General features: G+C 41.8%; 2 protein-coding genes across 2 annotated transcripts in view; both read right to left on the bottom strand.

The window, feature by feature from the left end:
• Positions 1–152: 152 nt before the first annotated feature.
• LOC311073182 (E3 ubiquitin-protein ligase TRIM39-like) lies at positions 153–8440 on the bottom strand (the record flags this gene model as incomplete). The annotated part of the gene is made up of 6 exons (XM_084098663.1): positions 153–756; positions 853–879; positions 5407–5554; positions 5683–5916; positions 8019–8108; positions 8429–8440. The coding sequence occupies 6 exons, from the start codon at positions 8438–8440 to the stop codon at positions 215–217; spliced, it is 1053 nt and encodes a 350-aa protein (XP_083954789.1). The 3' UTR covers positions 153–214.
• An 8111-nt stretch (positions 8441–16551) lies between these two features.
• Positions 16552–18110, bottom strand: part of LOC311072944 (E3 ubiquitin-protein ligase TRIM39-like) — a 30150-nt gene continuing 28591 nt past the window's right edge. Inside the window, exons 6-7 of the mRNA XM_084098318.1 lie at positions 18003–18029; positions 16552–17880 (exon numbers count right to left, since the gene is read on the bottom strand). Coding sequence (XP_083954444.1) covers positions 17330–17880; positions 18003–18029 — 578 coding nt within the window. The 3' untranslated portion in view covers positions 16552–17329. The remainder of the gene's footprint in view (positions 17881–18002; positions 18030–18110) is intronic.

The following is an 18110-nucleotide window of genomic DNA, read 5'->3' on the forward strand; positions in this document are numbered from 1 at the left end:
ACTCATAATAAATCAGCCATTCAAATGTGCATATAACTATAATATTTTATTATAGGTCTTGTTTTAGTTTGCTCTTATACACATTTTGTCTATAACATTTACATTTTCTTTATAATTGTAAGTAAAATATACTTTTATTTTTTAAACAGCACATCCATAGTTAATCTTTTCAGAATTCAAGGTTTTGTTTTTTTTTTCTGTTTTTTTTTTCATTTCATCTGACAGGAGTGATGATCAGTGGGTTTGAGTTTTCAACTTCAGCATTATCGCCTGGGCTAAAAAATGGATAGAGTTTGTCAGTGAAAGTCTGACCAGTGAAAGAGTAGATATGAGATCTGGACTCCACGTCATAAAAAGAGACCAGACCCTCCTCATAATCCACAAACACACCAACCTTCTCAGGTTTCACTCTCTGAGGGAACATAACCGGTGGATTATCACAAACTACATTTAGATCCTCATTAATCTGCACCAGAATCCAGTATCCATTCTCAGGACTCAGGAAACTCTCAGTCTCCTCCTTCCTGTCAATGGATTCTCTGATCACTCCTAAACCCCACTCAGTCTTTCCCTTCACCTGCACCTCATAGTAAAATCTCCCTGAACTGAATCCCTGCTTTGCCAGAACACAATCCTCATCAAATAGCTTTGGGTTTTCTGGAACGTCCTGCTTAATGCCTCCACAACTGACTTGTTTTCCATCATCAGACAGTATGAGATATGGATCTGCTGTATCAGGATCCAGAGTCACATCCACTGAGAGAGATCAGACATTTCATATGTACAGCATATAATACTGATTAACAAAGTATTGTGAGTGTATTGAAGAAAATTGCATCAATCACACTGTACCTGCAAACTTCTGCACAAACTTCAACCCTGTGGACACAGATGACAATATAATGATGGATTATTTATAGCAATAGTTTCAGGTTAACAGTGAGTTTCTCTCTACTGGCAGCATCAGTGGCATGTAAATGTTGCTCGCCCCTTTGTTTGTAAAATGAAATGCAAAATGAGTTTACAGTAGGGCTGTCAAAAGATTAACCGCGATTAATCGCATCCAAAATAAAAGTTTGTGTTTACATAATATATGTGTGTGTACTGTGTATAATTATTTTGTATATATAAATACACACACATGCTTGTATATATTTAAGAAATATTTGCATACATATACTGTATATATATTTATATATAATTTATATTATATATAAATATAATTTTTTATATATAAATTACACATTTTTCTTAAATATATACAAGCATGTGTGTGTATTTATATATACAAAATAATTATACACAGTACACACACATATATTATGTAAACACAAAGTTTTATTTTGGATGCGATTAATCGCGATTAATCTTTTGACAGCCCTAGTTTACAGTAAATATACTTACAATAGGAGTCTATGGGAAAAACATAATGAGGATTTAAGTAAAGAAATTTGAAGCTTGTATTTTTTATCAAAGCTCTATTATTAACAATTCAGTAAAATGTGTCATTATAGTTTGTATACAGATAGTTACACATTCTGTTCTAGTATTTCAAGCAAAACTGCTTTAAATGGTCATGAGTTAAAGTTTATATATGACAGGGTTAGTTGTTTAATGATTATATTTACAATGATCCTTTACAAACTACATATAGTTTCTTCTGATCACCAGCATGACATAGATTTAACCCAGAATATTCCGTGAAAATAATATTTTCTTAGTTACTGACAAAAAAAAAAAATCTATACACTGTTGTGGCGAAGGGGCGCGTGGTTCAGCGAGGTCTGCAGCGGGAGAGAGAGTCGGGAGAGTAGTGGTAACCTGGTCAATTGCAAAATGACAAACACCTGTGTATTGTTGCCGTAATTGGCATGGAAAGACCGGATAGGAGCCACTGGGAAACGGGAAGTAAATGAGAGAGACTGGACTGAGGAGTACCAGATTGTGGCGGGCCCCAGGGTTGGTGAATCCTTGCCATCTCTCTCTCTCTCTCTCTCTATCTCACACACACACACACACCTCCCCTATGATTTCTCCCTCTCTCCCTTCCTCTAGACTTGTCCCTTTCCCTAGGTCCCGTTTGAATGTCCCTCCTCGAGCCCCATCCCAAAGGGTTGGGTGGTCAGGCTCATGAACCTCCAGCTGGCCAGAATATACCAGCCAAGGGGGGCAAGGGTGGCCAGTGCTGGCAAAGCGTCAGCTTCCATTCCTCCTCTCTCTCCACATCAATACCTTGACCCACTTTCTGCCACTACGGCGGCAGGGAGGTATAGCCCGTCCTGTTGGTGTTAAGGGGACCCGGGACATTGTATTGACAGGTGTCCAGTAATGGAGGTGGGGACCCTGATTCGAATACCAGTGAAAATCCACGGTTCTCGGTACCAATTTCGGTACCAAAGGGCTAGACATCAATAAATTCTTTGCTGATACTTCCTCGTCATCATGGAGAGCGCAGATGGCACCGCTTCAAAAATAGTCGATCTCCGTATGCGAATGAACTTACTCTGAATTTTAGTATTGTTTTTATATGAGGATCCTTTTTCAAATACAAGGTCAATATTGATTTTCACTAACGGCAAAAAAACTAATTATCCGTGAATTTATATGGAACTAATCTTCTTTACTCTCTTAAAGAAGCTTTCCATCTTTAATCTCCTCATGTAACCATAGACTGCATGTAATGTTGCATTCGGAGATCGACAAGTTTCTCCTTTCCACAAGCGTGGCATTAGCCTAATCCAAAATATTTCCATATGTGTCTCTTTCCTCCTTTCTTATCAACAAGTGGATTTACAGCCACCACATCAGCAGCACCGCCGGTCGCCATGTCTCAGCGCTTTAATAAAGAGGACGCGCAACTGCACGCGCTCAGTGCATGCGTGCATGCATGCGCATCAAGGAACCGGGTTTGAACGGGTCCTCGGTACCACCGGTACATAAGAAAACTTGGTACCGTGACGTTTACATTTTTTTAGTACCGACTTGGTACCGAAGTACCGGGTCTTTTGACAACACTAATAGGTTGTATCGAGTGACCCAAGAGGCTCAGACAAAGCAAGACACTACCCAATTTTTAGTATCCGAATACCATTGAGAAATGCTTTTCCAGGCGGCTTACTGTAATCCTATGGCAGGACATTTAGGGCAGTCAGCGACACTAAATCATCTCACGACCCGATTTTTCACGAGAATGTGCGCAAGTGGTGCCTCTCTAAAAGCGCCTTTGCGCCCTCTTCCTCTAATGCAGGTCCCCTTCAAGAGAATTGGTATGGACAACACAATAACACGACACACAGAGACAGTTGCACTCCGCAGCATTTCTGCAAAAAGCGCAGTGGACACACTGTTTTGTTTAATCTCCTGAGTGGGAATCCCAAAAGAGATTCTCACTGATTAGGGCACGGCATTCATGTCACGGACATTACACAAACTATACGTGTTTATTTGGGCATTACATCAATTCGTTTTTCCGCCCACAAACAGATGGTTTTGTGGAACGATTTAACTGCACATTGAAAACCATGATTCAAAAGTGTGTTCATGAAGACGCCAAAAATTGTTGTTCACTCTTGTTCACTGTGCGCAAGGTCCTGCAAGCCTGCTGGACGTCCTGAGAGAAACTCTGAAGGACGGACCTTCCGATAGCAGAAACTAAATTCAGTAAATGCTGGACCTGAGATTAAAACACCACACTTTGGGGCAGCTCTCTATGGAGAATTTGTTACAGGCCCAGGACAAACAGTGTCGGCTGGGAACCAGACTGCGTTAATTTTCACCGGGAGATAAAGTACTTGTATTGCTCCCTACATCTAGTTCCAAATTACTTGTCAAGTATCAAGGACTCTTTGAGGTCACACAGTGAGGAACACCCTAACCCTAACCCCAATCTCAATTATGAGGTTAGTTGAACAGACAGGAGCAGGGCACGTCAAATATATCACATCAGCCTCCTTAAAAAATGGAGTGAGGCGGAGTCAGTGATGCCAGTGATGGAGGGGAGGAAGATCTCAAGCCAGAAGTGATCACCAAAATCCAATCTCTTGCTCTTTCCCCAGGAGGAGATCACCTCTCGCCCTTGCAGCTCACTGATGTAGCCAGGTTGCAAGTCGAATTTGCAGACGTGTTCTTGCCCCTGCCTGGTCAAATGAACCTGATTCAGCACCATATTGAGATTGAGCCGGGCGTGGTGGTACGCAGCCGGCCATATCGTCCACCTGAACACACAAAAAAGGTGGTTTAGACTGAATTAGAGGCGATTCTAGACATGTAATAGAATAATCCTACAGTAATTGGTCATATGGAGCATCTGCATGCTGTCCTGAGAGTGCTAAGGGTGGCCGGCCTGATGGTCAACCAGAAGAAGTGTGTGGTTAGCTGTGTGGAGGTCAGGTATCTGGGCTTCCACTTGGGTCATGGACAGGTGTGTCCCCAAATTAGTAAGACTGCAGCAGTTGCAACCTGTCTGAGACCCAAGACCAAACAGGAGGTGAGGCAGTTCCAGGGGCTGGTGGGATATTACAGAAGGTTTGTGCCTAATCCAGACCTCACCAGCCGCTGACTGGCTTGATTAAAAGGAAGCACCAGATCCGCTCCAGTGGACGGATCAGTGTCAGTAGGCTTTCAACCAAGTAAAGGCTGCTCTGTGTGGCGGGCCGTATTACATTCTCCTGATTTTTCTCCTCCTGACTGATTCGTCGGACAGAGGGCTTAGAGCGGTCCTGTTGCAGGAGATAGAGGGAGAGGCCGGTGCTGTACATCAGTAACAAGCTCTCAAAGAGAGAGAGATGAAGTACAGCTTTAACAATTAGATGGCCCGTAGATGGCCCTCCGCTATTATCTCCTAGGATGAAATTCTCCCTCTGTTTGGACCATGCACCCTTGCAGTGGCTCCAACGCATGAAGTATACCAACGCATGGATCACCCGTTGGTGTCTGGCATTACAGCCCTTTAAATTTAGGGTGGTCCACAGGCCGGGGGTACAGATTCCTATCCAGGAATGTGGGGCCTGAGTCGGGCAGTGGGGGTATGTGGCGAGGGGCGCGTGGTTCACTGAGGTCTGCAGCGGGAGAGAGAGTCGGGAGATGAGCAGTGAGTAAGTAGGTCAAGTGCAAAATGACAAACACCTGTGTCTTGTTGCAGTAATTGATGCGGAGAGACCGGATAAGAGTCAAAGGGAAACGGGAAGTTATGAGAGAACCTGGACTGAGGACTCGTGCTGTTTGAACTTGTGATACTGCTTGAGAAACTGCTGTCACTTTGTTCACAAGTTTGTTGAGAGCGCAGAGAGCACACGTTTTGATTTAGTTTCATTTGTGGAAATAATAAAAAGCACGAGCCTCAGTAAGCCGGCTCAGCCTTCTTCCTCACTCTGAACTTTATCTCGACTGTATTTAAAATTGACATACCAGTTTGATTGAGCTTTTCATTCAGTGTCTCTTGAGTTTTCTTCAGATGAGTCAGGGCTCTATACAGAGAGTTCGCATTCACATCAGAGTCAATCCTGATCTCAGTCCAGTTCTTGGTGTGTGGACGACTGTCCAGGGATGAGCTCATCTACAGCAGGAGAGACAATTATTTTATTATTGTTATTTTTTCAATTTTGACATTATTACTGTTTCGTTCTGTTTAATTTAGAAAGACCGGTCCTGTAATATTGTACATAATGACAGATGTTGACAGACCTGTATGAGATGGAGATGATCGTCAGTGTGTGAGAGCTGCTCCAGCTCAGTGTTTCTCCTCTTCAGCTCAGTGATTTCCTGATGCAGCTCTTTAATGAGATCTTCAGCCTGTTTCTCTGCTGCTTTCTGCTGTTCCTCCATCATCTTCAGCTGATCAGACTGACATCTCTCAATGGAGTGGATCAGATCAGTGAAGATCTCAACACTGGCGGATCTCTCTTTATCTGTGTTTTTCTATAAAACAAATGAGCAGATTAATTTACCCTACAAAAATAAGTATACTTCAAGTTAATTTTATTAAGTATACTTAAGTAAAGTTAAAGTATATTTCAAGTATACTTTACGTAGTAAGTATACTAATATCTATGTACTAGAAGTATACTTGTAAGTGTACTGTTTTAAAACTACTTGGGACTAAATTGACCCACTCTTTAGTGTATAAAAGTATACTTTTTAAGTATACTTTAAGTGTAACAGTAGTAAACTTTGAGCACAAATCGAGCGCAGCGTTAGTTCAGACAGGACACGTAGGCATAGTTTGGGGTCAGCGGTCAAATCGCTCCAACCACTACCATTCTCCCATTAGACCGGGTGGATATATACGTGGCATCACTGCTCGGTAAGCTTGCTCAAACTGCTCGCAACCCTCCCGCCCTCACCACTATAAGTATCAAGCTTATTTCTGTGCACCTTCTGGCTGTCGTCGTCTTTGTTTCAGATTATCAAGGTTTCCAAAGGGGTCACGGACATCATCGCCAAGAGACACTCATCCTCATAGCCAAGCTACAGTATAGACGTCCAGGGATTTACTGCTATGTCTGTTAAAACTGTTTTGCTTTAAAGACATTACTAAACTGTCTTAATCATCTGTATATCACTCAAGCTGATGTTTCCATGGGGGGGTTAATGCTAAAGCTCTGTATGTCATTAATTATGAAGCAAGAACCCCATAAGGAACCATACCGTTTAATAAACCAAAGTAACTTGCCAAACTGGTCTCGTCTGAACTAGTTTAAAACTAAGTTTTTTATTTGTACTGCAACTATACTACAAGTGAACTTATAGGTATACTTATAGGACAAATACTTGTAGCAAATTTTTTTAGTTTATAAAAGTACACTTTGAAGTATCAGTAAACTACTAGTTTTGTAGTTGTATACCGCAAGTATACATGTAAGGTTTCTTTAAGTGAACATACTGTAACATCATACTTATAGTTCAATATTTATCAATTATTTGTGCACTTTTAAGTATAGTACTATGTTCCCATTCATTTTTTATACTTGAAATATATCTTTAACTTTACTTCAACTCTTTCCATTTTAAAAACATTTTATTCTAGCGTCATGCATCCTTTTTTTTATCAACACTTGAAAGTTTATTAATTTATTTACTTTGAAAAGCAACATTTTAAACAAAAAGCTGAGAAAATTGTATTTTCTCCGAAGACTTTTTCCGGATGAGATTCAGAACGATGATGAAAACACAGATGGAGTGGATCGAGTCCATCAACACCGTCAAAGCTTCAGTCGTTTCCTCTTCATGGATTCGACATTTCATTCGATAACGTTGGGCAGTTTTGAATTATATGCTGTTTAATGTTTGATGATACCGTTATTTTACATTTGCGTAAAAAAATCTTCTATCGCTTGATTCTGCTTCTTCTTCACCTGTGTTTTGATCAGGAGATTCAGTACTCTTTCAGAAGATGCCTAATAGCGCCCCCTACCGTATAACAGTGAAGTCAGTGACGGGGAAAGAGTAAAGTAGATTTCCTGTGGACACTACCAATACTCAGAATAAGGAACTTTTTCTTTATAAATCAATATTTTCAAACAATTTAAGTTTTTATTACAGTATGTAAAACTATTTGGATAGGATACTCAATCGAAAGAGTAAACACGACTACAAGCCAAGTATACTTGGAATACTTAATATAGTTTTAAGTATATCTCCATCAAGAGATTGAGTACAAATATTGGCCAAATACACTTTTCTGTCAGTATAAGTTGTTTACTTGCAATTTTAGTTATATTCTGAGAAGTAGCCTACATAAAAGTAGACTGAAAGTATACTTTCTTATTTTAGTTTAAGAGAAGTATACTAATAGCACACTTGAATGAAATTATTTTCCTTAAGGGTTATTATGTATTAACATGTTTAAAGGAATAGTTTACCAAAAATATATATATATATATATATATATAATCTCTCATCATCTACTGGCCTCATGTCACTTAAAAGTTATTTTAATGTATTTAATTGAGAACCTTAATAAGCAGATTGAAATGTAATAATGAAATATTAATGTAGCATTTTTTTTTACTTCCACTCACTTTTCTCAGCTCTACTGAGTTCTGGATCTCTTGAATCTTCTTCATTCTGTCCTGGATCATCTGATAAACCTCTGTCTGTGTCTGAAACAGCTGATGAGACACACAGAGAAACACACAGGTAACGTTATAGATTCCATATTAATTTCATATTAATTCAATATTAGTCATTTGAATAATTATTTTGAAAACCATTTAATGACTTCAACATTTTGTTTGGTGGCTTTTAGTTCATGTAAAAGTTCACAGTAAGCTGTGTACTCTTGAAAGTTGACAAAATTAACTTTTGGCATATATACAAATTTAAAATGTATATATCTTTATTTTCTGCAAAACACAATTTCAAGACTCATCTTGCATCGCTTGTCCAATCAAACTGGCTGAAATAAAAGTTACGAGCCCTTCAAAATTACCTGCACCAACATCAACATAGGAAAACTGCATTTTAAACTGTGTTTAAGGAGTTTAGTTTGCATCTCTTTACCTTCTTCTCTCGACTCTCCTCCTCTATAGGAACAGTGTTGTGAGTCCTGTGATCAGCGGAGGACGCCATGACTGACAAAACAATGAAGAGAAGTAAGAGAGCAGTTTTGATAATACTAATACTCAAAGAATATTATGTATTTCTCCACTGACGGCCCTTCAAAAGTAGCTGAGAAAATATTTCTTCTCCAAGTGACATAAATCCCACATATCTCACTGTATCTGAGATCCACGGCTCATACAGCAATAGTAAAGGAAAAGTGTTTGGGACTGTGTGAACTCTCTTTCCAATTCAGCTCCGGTTATGTGTGGCGTTGTATTATTTCAACTCCAAACATAAAATGATCTTGTTTTGATGGCTTTATGGACGAGGATTTATTTGAATTTCAGGTTTTTGAAGGGGAAATGCACAAGTTAGACCAGTTTACAAGACTTCTCACTTTTAACTAACTATTAACTACGACTTTCGTCTCAACAAACTCCTAATTACTGCTTATTAATAGTTAGTAAGGTATTGGGTAGGATTATGGGATGTAGAATATGGTCTTCCATAAAAAATATTATTATGTGCTTTATAAATCCTAATAAACAGACAATATCATAGGAATATACATGCTAATGCATATTTAACAATGAGAATTGGACTAAAGTGTAACTTAAGTATTATCATACATAAATATACATATAAATAAATGTTTCAGACTCTTTCACACAGCAGCAGACTGATCTCAGGTAACTTAAGTTAGATGATACACTATCAGACTTCTCTTTGACATAACTATACTAAAATGATTAATAAAATGAACATTCACTTGAAATGCAATAGTTAGACGTTAAAGCATTTGAGTAACAGTTTTTTCCTCTGAAATGTGATGATTTTTTACTAACCTTTAGCTTTAAATGAGTGTGAGAGAGACGAGTGTTATTGAAGCGCTGCTCTGTGTTGTCTGAGGATGCAGTCGTCATGGTAACTCTCAAACTCTCAACTGCCAATCAGAATTTAGAAAATGCAGCTTAATTCCCTGCAATACACACTCATTAAAACACCTTAATGTAATAAAAACACCTTATAAAATACAAGTAAATACTAGTTCACACATGCAAACATCAAATAATATACCGTATATACAACATTCTTGTGATCCAAATTCAATGTGGGGGGTGACGTGTGTTTTATGTAATTAAAAAAAAAAATCTTTCTTAGTTTTCAAACATCCAGTCTGACAAAAGTTTGTTATTCTTTAATATAGTCTCCTTCAGAGGAACAGTTGTTATATAAATTGATGCCACTGAAGATGATGAAGATGAGGAGAAACCACAGCTGAGGAAGAACAGAGCGATGATGATGATGATGAAGATGATGATGATGAAGATGATGATATTCCATCAGGTATGTTTCATCCTTTAATGTTTTTACTTTTTCATGATATTTGTCTGCTATGTCAGAAACTGTTACAAGAGTTGCTTTTAAAGTCACTTTTCTATAGTTTTATTTTCTCATCTGTGTAAAACTCTTGTTTCTGTCAGGACCACTACCGTCAAATATGATTGACAATTAGCATACAGTTTGGATTGGCGGTATGGTTCAGTTCTGGGTGAGAACTCCCTGCGCATCCATGCAGCCTAGCATGGATAAGAGCAGGGAGAGCAGCAATAACTCCCCTTGGGGTAAACAGAACAGAACCAACATGAAATTTTGCAAATATATTTAATTCAAGATTTTAAAGTACAACATTATCTAGAATTTATTCTGATTCAAAGGGAAATCAGAATCCTAAATCCTGACTGAGCAAGAGGAGGAGCTGGGGATGGAGGAGGGTAATTAGCTCCTGAGCTGCTGATAATACTGAAGGAGCTTATATATGTATACAGTGATCGGCGTCGTATTCCTATAGGTAGATGTGGATCAGCTGAGGGTCAGCTGAGGGTCAGCTGATGCGAGCTTGACTAACATGACCTGCCAGAACTAACGCTATGCTTGATAAACGCTGGCTTTTTAACAATGATATTAATGAAGGGCTGCTATTTTGATTATCTGCCATTTATTTCTTGTTTTATTAAGAAAGAAACATGTTAATCCTCAACCTTCCCAATATTCTCCTTCAATCAATGTGCAAATTAAAGCCTATAAAACAAATATAAATGTACGAATGTAGCCTATGCTATACATTATATACATATATATATACATATATATATATATATAAAAGCATGTTTTTCATTACTGTTATAACTTGACAGAGTAGATTTAGCCAATGGACATTGGCGTGCGTGAATTACATCACTCACTCCGCCCCCGCAGCGCGGGTATAAATACGGAAGTGGATGCACGCACCAGTTGTCTTTCGCTTCGGAGCCGATCGGCCTTTATGTCGATGTGTTTGAAGATAGGTGTTGTATTACAATGATTACAACTTCTTCAGGAAGTCTTTCCCGGTGTTGGTGATTATAGCACATGTCAGCGGTGATAGTGAGCTTTCTAAGCTCTCAACTGCTGTTTTAACAGCAAAGCAAATTTTCTTGTTTGAGTTTGTTTGTCTGATGGTTGGTCGGTTGAGGGCGAGGAGAGTGAGTGCTTCACCCATACAGGTTCTATCCCTGTCAGTGTTGCCGCGATTATTCCCCTGCGTGTGCAGTTTCTGGTGAGAGTTTTTCATTTCCTGAAAGAGCAACACGGGTGAGTTTGCTTCTTTTTCAAGATGTCATTCCACCCATGTGTTTCTGGATGTGGTTGTTGCCTGTCCTCCTGTGATGGTCACAATTGTTGCATCATGTGTTTGGGCTCACAGCACACTGAAGCAGCTTTTGTGGATAGTTTATGTTCTCATTGCGGGTCTAGATCTTGTCACGGTTAGATCCGTTGTCTCACTCATGTCTTGTGTCTGTGTATATGTGTGGGTGTGTCTCGTTTGCGCTGATTGTTTCATGTGGGCGTTACCGCTGATTGATCCTCATCAGCGGCAGCTGCATACCATCTAGCCAGCCTACTTAATGCCTTGTCTTTCGTCTTGTGTTTGTCAGATTGTTGTCTAGCTTTCCATGTCTGTGCCTGTTCCTGTGTTCCTCGTGTTTCCCGTATTCACTGGATTCTGGATTGCTTCACTCACGGTCTCACCACTTCACTTCACTCAGCACTCTTCATGATCGTCCATCTCAGTCCCTTCGTCACCGCTCTCCTGCTGTCTGCAACGTGTGATCGACTGACTACCACCTGATGTCTGTGGTTTCCTGAGTTTCCTTCTGAGTGAACATTTACCTTCCTGAGTTTCTTCCTGAGTGAACTCTGTTCTAATAAACCATCATTTTACTTGCAATTTCTTCAGTCTGTATTTTAACGTTACAGATCTAGACTCGCCTTCATTCGCGAAGGTGAAGTCCCCATTTTTACACTTCACCCTCAGGTGCCGTGTGATTTGGGTGATTGTAGAATAGTGAAGGAGATTCTGCCCGGTAACCATTCCCTGTGGACAGTGCGCTGGCCTGTCTGTAATGGATGGGCCAGAGGTTCCATTGGAAATTCCCCAGGAGGATAAGATTGCAACATCGGAGGGTGAGCTGGGCTCTGGAGATGATGACTCAGCGGCGTTGTCTCCTTCAGGGAGTTCAAGGTTGCCTGAGCTGGATCCACATTTATCAGCTATGCTGAAACGGGCCGCCGCGGCTGTCGGGCTTGAGTGGAACCCTCCACCGTGTCCTGCTCAGTCACGGTTGGATGATTGGTTTCTCGGGGCGGGCCGTGCTGGTTCTCAGCCTGCCGCCCCAGTGCTTTTCTTTCCCGAAGTGCATGGAGAGCTGACTAGATAAAGGATGGCACCTTTTACAGCTGGAAACGATCTGGGTAGTTTCTCCCCCCTCACTACCCTTGAAGCAGGAGCAGTGAGAGGTTACGTGGCTGTCCTTCCAGTGGAGCTATCTGTTGCGGCACACCTGTGTCCAGTGGCCGCTGCATCTGGCTCGGGGGAGCCTCGTTTCCCCTCGCGGGCCTGTGAGTTTTCGTCTGTTCTTATGGACGGAGCTTATAGAGCTTACGGTCAAGCTGCTTCCTCTCTGCATGCCATGGCAGGGCAAGCTGCTTCCTCTCTGCATGCCATGGCAGGGCAAGCTGCTTCCTCTCTGCATGCCATGGCATTGTTACAGGTCTACCAGGCCAAAACACTCCTGAATATGCACGAGGGTAGTTTAGACTGTGTGCTCATGAGTGAGCTCTGCACTGCAACTAACTTGGCTCTCCAAAGCACAAGCATTGCGGCCTGTGCGATCGCTCTAGCGATGTCCACCCTGGTGGTTCAGAAGCGTCATAGTTGGTTCAGCCTGGTTGATATGGTGTATACAGAAAAGGTTTGGTTCCTGGACTCCCCAATTTCCCAGGTTGGGTTGTTCGGTGACGCAGCGGAGAACTGGGTCTGCTCAAGAGCAGATGGAGGAGGAGCTATTTCCTCTGTTCCTGAGTCCATAGAGGTTAGACTGTTGGTGTGCGACCTCTTGCTTCGCCAGCCAACAGTTGGGTGCGGTTCGAGAACCCAGTTTCACCTTCTCACGCACTCTCTGAGGTCATCTAGACAGGTAAGAGTCGCACTACACAGTCAGACCCTGTCTCGGGCCGCCTTCGGGCCTTTCGAACTGGGTCCCTGTTTGTTAGCCTGGAGGCTGTGGTATCCGTGGTTCCACTGCTTCGCTTAGTTGTAGCACTAAATGGTCCTCCTGGCTGATCCAGTGGTTCCCCCGTACCTACAGACTTGGCTTCATTAGCTGGCATTGAGTGCGTTTGAGGACCCAGTCACGCCTTCTCTCGCATTCTCTGCCACCACCTAGAGACAGGTGTTTACAACACGGATCCTGCTTCGGGCCGCTTTCGGGCCTTCTGAGCTGGGTCCCTGTCTTTAACCCACTGCCTCACTCTGAGTATGTCTTGATACATTGGGCCCCCTGTATTGGTCCGTTGCAGCACTGAAAAGTGTTCCCGATCGACTCAGCCGGTTCTTGTATCATCAGACTCTGCTAAAGACGTTTCAGTTCGTCCGGCACCCGCCCATGTGCAGCGCTATTTGTCCCCTTTTTTAAGTCCCTGTTCAAGTTGTTAAACACTACACATGACTAATGCAGAAAAACAACAACATTGAATTGCCCTGTTTCCTTGCTTGATGCCGCTGCTCAGCAAGATGCACTGCCCAATACAGCGACTGTTGCACTAAACACTTCCCTCACATATCACAACTCGCCCGCCATCTCCTCCTATGGGGTCAGAAGCTTCTGAGGTCACTTCTTCCACTTTAAAAATTCCGGCCTGCTCAATCGTGCCGCACAGATGGTCTCACGATAGCCTGTTGCCGAAGAGAGTGGAGACTCCATCCCCAGGTGTTCCAGCTGTCACGGATAATTTCGGGGCCGCACAGTTACATATGTTGCCGTTCTGATTTGTTTCCAAAAAAAAGAAAAAAAAAAGAGAATTTTGCTAGTTGTTTACTCCCTTAAACACAGCTGACGCCAGGGTCTACGCAAGTGCATTTATCCCCAGCGAGCCTTCTTGCACATCACTGTGCCAAGTCAGGTCAGAGGAACAGGTTCTTTAGTTGCCCCGTAATGGCTCAACTAGGACCTCGTCCCTTAGACAGCCTTCCTGACTCATTACTCTGAAACTCCTCAGGGATGGGGCACCATTGGCACCCGCACCGGGCCGGAGAATCCAGGCCTGTGCGGTGGTTCAGCTATCTACCTCTGAAAGAGCTTAGATACTTTACTTCTGTGAGAGCTCCCTCTAAGAAGAGAGGCTTGCTTACGATCTGAAGTAGAACCTGTTCGTTGTTGGTGTTCTTCTCAAGAGAAGACCCCCGAGAGTGTTCGATCACCTCTGTGCTTCCTACCTGCAGAGATGGTTCGGAGTGTGGCTGTCCGCTCCACCCTCAAAATGATGTTGCCTTTAAAGCACATCAGGATGCAGTTGAGATATAGGAAGTATGACTTGATCGTCCTTGCGCCTCTTCTATACCTTCTGGGGACCTATCTCCAGTGCTACTGCACTCAGAGACCTCCCCTGAGTACTACAGGTAGTTGAGTTAAAAGTCTGTTTGTAAAGAAACAGTTCTCTTATTTGCTTACTCTATCGAGAAGGTAGGGGACCTGCACACATTTTCGGTCAACGAATCGCGCCTAGTTTTAGGCCGGCTAACTCTCATTAATTGAGACCCCGGCCTGGATTTTGCCCAAGGTTCCTACCTCTCCCTTAAACGGGACCAGGTGGTGAGCCTGCAAGCGCTTGTCACGGTTGAGGAATTCATTGACGCTTCCTTGCGCTGTGTGTGTGTATTTGTGAATGAATGTGTGTGTGTGTGTGGGCGTGGTTGCTGATTATCCTCCGGGGGAATCAGCGACAGGTGTTGTGCATTACCACTGCCTATTTATACTCACCTCATGCGTCTTGTGTTTGTCAGATCGTTGTTTTGTGGATGTTACCTGTTGTGTTCCTGTTTCTTCGGCTCCTCGTGTCTCCTGCTTTGTCTTCGTCTGGAAGTTCGCTGTTGCAGTTTATGTCTTCACTCTTCACCGACACTGGGTTCATCACTTCACGTCTGACCATCGGATCGAGTTGTCCACGCAAGCCTGCGCTGCCTTGCCATCATCATCATCGGAGATTACCATCGCACTGAGAAGGATCTTGTGATCTACACATCTCTCTTGTGAACTGCATCTGCGATCTTCCAACATTACTGAGAACTTTGTCTGCCTTCCTATTCACTCTGAGACTGGTGCTATACATTCTAATAAAGATCTGTTTTACTTGCTATTGTCCCCTCTATCCATTCGTTACAGCGCTGCCCTGGAGGAGGCAGACCCAGCCCTGACTTTTTTCTCTGTTCCTCCCGCTATTGCGGTTATATAGGACAGAAAGGAGGTTGGCCTACTAAATTAGTGTGGACATCATCTTGGTGAAATTCCAAGGTCTACCATGCCCACCTGAGTAGTGAGCTCCTCCATAGAGTGAGTGTAGCCCCCGCTTGGGTGTTGACATGAGTGCCTCGCTAAACAAATTAAGAGTTGTGGGCTGGGCGACACCAGCACATTCGCTAAGAGATTAGCCTATGTTTGTTGAGTCAGTAGCTCCCTTCAAACGAAGCTAGCTTCCTTAGCCCGGTTTGTAATGTCGGCTTGCTGCGCCATTTCCCTCCTATGGACTGGATAAGTGCGCCTTTACTCCAGTGAGTTCCCTTTTCTGAACCCTGTTGAGCTCCTCCTCACCCCTTCGATGTTGGACGTGGCGGAACATTCGATACTAGACCTATCACTTGTATGCTTGTGGAACTTGTGTTAGGTGGATGTATGTTGTGATCCCTACGGTGATCTCATATGTGTTTTCCACGGATTGACTCCCTGCGTGAGCCCATGTCTTCCCTCGTCAGAGCCTGCTCTGCTGTCACTATTGGTTTTGCTCCCCCTTTTCTTGGCTGGAGCTACCTCAGTGACATACCATATGTTGTACTGCCCGCTAGTTCGCTAGTTCACTAGTTCACTGAGTCCATATGTGTTCTCCACATGTTACCTTCTTCGGACAGGATGTGGCTTCCGCATCGTCCCTTCCTTCCATTGATAGGGTACGCTTTCCCAGTGGTCCTGTGGAACAGCAGTGACTTTTCTGGCCTAAGCCCTGTCATATTCGCATGTGTGTAAGATCAGCAGGCTTTTGTCTAGGCACTGGAAGGTGGCAGCAAGTAGTGGCGTTTTGGTAGGATCCCAGTCAGTCAACACGTCGACTACGTCGAACGTGACTGACTGAAAGGGAACGTCTCGGTTACGTATGTAACCCTCGTTCCCTGAAGGAGGGAATGGAGATGTAGTCCCCCAGCCACTATTGCTGTACCGCCACTGACCAGGGCCCACTCGGCTCCTCTTGATGGATGTGAAGATGAAAGTGACAAACTGAGATAATAGTTTTTTTAATAGTTAAGTGACAAATTGCTGATATTGTGGTCAAAGCAAAGTGAAAAACACTGTCATTGTAAAGCATGTGTATTTGCATAATAATTATCAAGCTGTTTAGATTACACTCAATATCAGTTATAGAATTGAACGCTTGTCTTTATTCAGATGCTGCAGTTATTACAGTATAAACCAAGAACCACAATATTTCAGTAATTCAAAAATTTACAGCTGGAGAGGATAGAGAGAAAATGGCTTCAGTGATTTCCTTACAAAAAAACATGTTGAAACACTCTACAGGAAGTGTAGTATATTATTTAACCATATATAATATTAAATCATATGTCAACTTCATAGTATATTTTAAAAGCAAAGTATAAATGAAAGAGAAAAGCAAAGACTGCGCGTGTGTGCGTGTATGTGAGAATGTGAGAATGTGTGTTTGTGTGAGAGAGTGTGTGTGTGTGTGAGAGAAAGTGTGTATGCGTGTGTGTTTGTGTGTGTGTGTGTGTGTGTTTGTAAACATTTTAACACTCTTAATAATAATGTAATTAATGTCCAATAAAGGCTGGATTAAAGCATTTAAGCACTTTTTCTGTGACCTAATCTAAAGAGAGAACTGTTTATGGTTAATAAGTTGTTAATAAAGCATTATCTTACTCTTTATATATGAGCGAATTAAACAATGACACTTTTTGATTACAATGAAAATGAATGAAGATCTCATTACTTGAATACAGTCTATTAATGTATTAACAGTACAGTTTATAAACTGTTAATTAACTATAAACTAATAGTTTGCAAATTATTTAGTACTTTGTTACTGTATTATTATAAAGTGTTCTGGTAAAATCTATTGATTAAATTGATAAATTGATTATGGTTTGTGCAAATTCTTTTTTGGTTTTCATTTACATATTCTAATCCATTAAAGGTGAGACAGGAGTGATGATCAGTGGGTTTGAGTTTTTACCTTCATCATTATCACCTGGGCTAAAATATGGATAGAGTTTGTTAGAGAAAGTCTGACCAGTGAAAGAGTAGATATGAGATCTGGACTCCACGTCATAAAAAGAGACCAGACCCTCCTCATAATCCACAAACACACCAACCTTCTCAGGTTTCACTCTCATAGATAAAGAGACAGATGGACGTTGACAAGCTTTATATTGATTCTCATTTATCAGAATCACAGTCCAAACTCCATCCACAGGACTCAGTCTGATCGCCCCCTTCCTGTTAATGGATTCTCTGATCACTCCTAACCTCAACCCAGTCTTTCCCTTCACCTGCACCTCATAGTAAAATCTCCCTGAACTGAATCCCTGCTTTGCCAGAACACACAAACTCTTATTAAATCTCTTTGGGTTTTCTTGGATGTTCCGCCTAACGTCTCCATAACTGACTTGTTTTCCATCATCAGACAGGATGAGATGTGGATTCGCTGTATCAGGATCCAGAGTCACATCCACTGAGAGAGATCAGACATTATCAATTAACTTCAGAACAAACATTTTCAGATGTACAGTATATAATACAGATTAACACAGTTTTGTAAGTGTATTGAAGAAAATGGTGTCAGTCACACTGTACCTGCAAACTTCTGCACAAACTTCAACCCTGTGGACACAGATGACAATATAATGATTAATTATTTATAGCAATAATTTCAGGTTAACAGTGAGTTTCTCTCTACTGGCA

This window comes from Abramis brama (assembly GCF_963993115.1).
Source record: "Abramis brama genome assembly, chromosome: 22".
NCBI classification, from domain to species: domain Eukaryota; kingdom Metazoa; phylum Chordata; class Actinopteri; order Cypriniformes; family Leuciscidae; genus Abramis; species Abramis brama.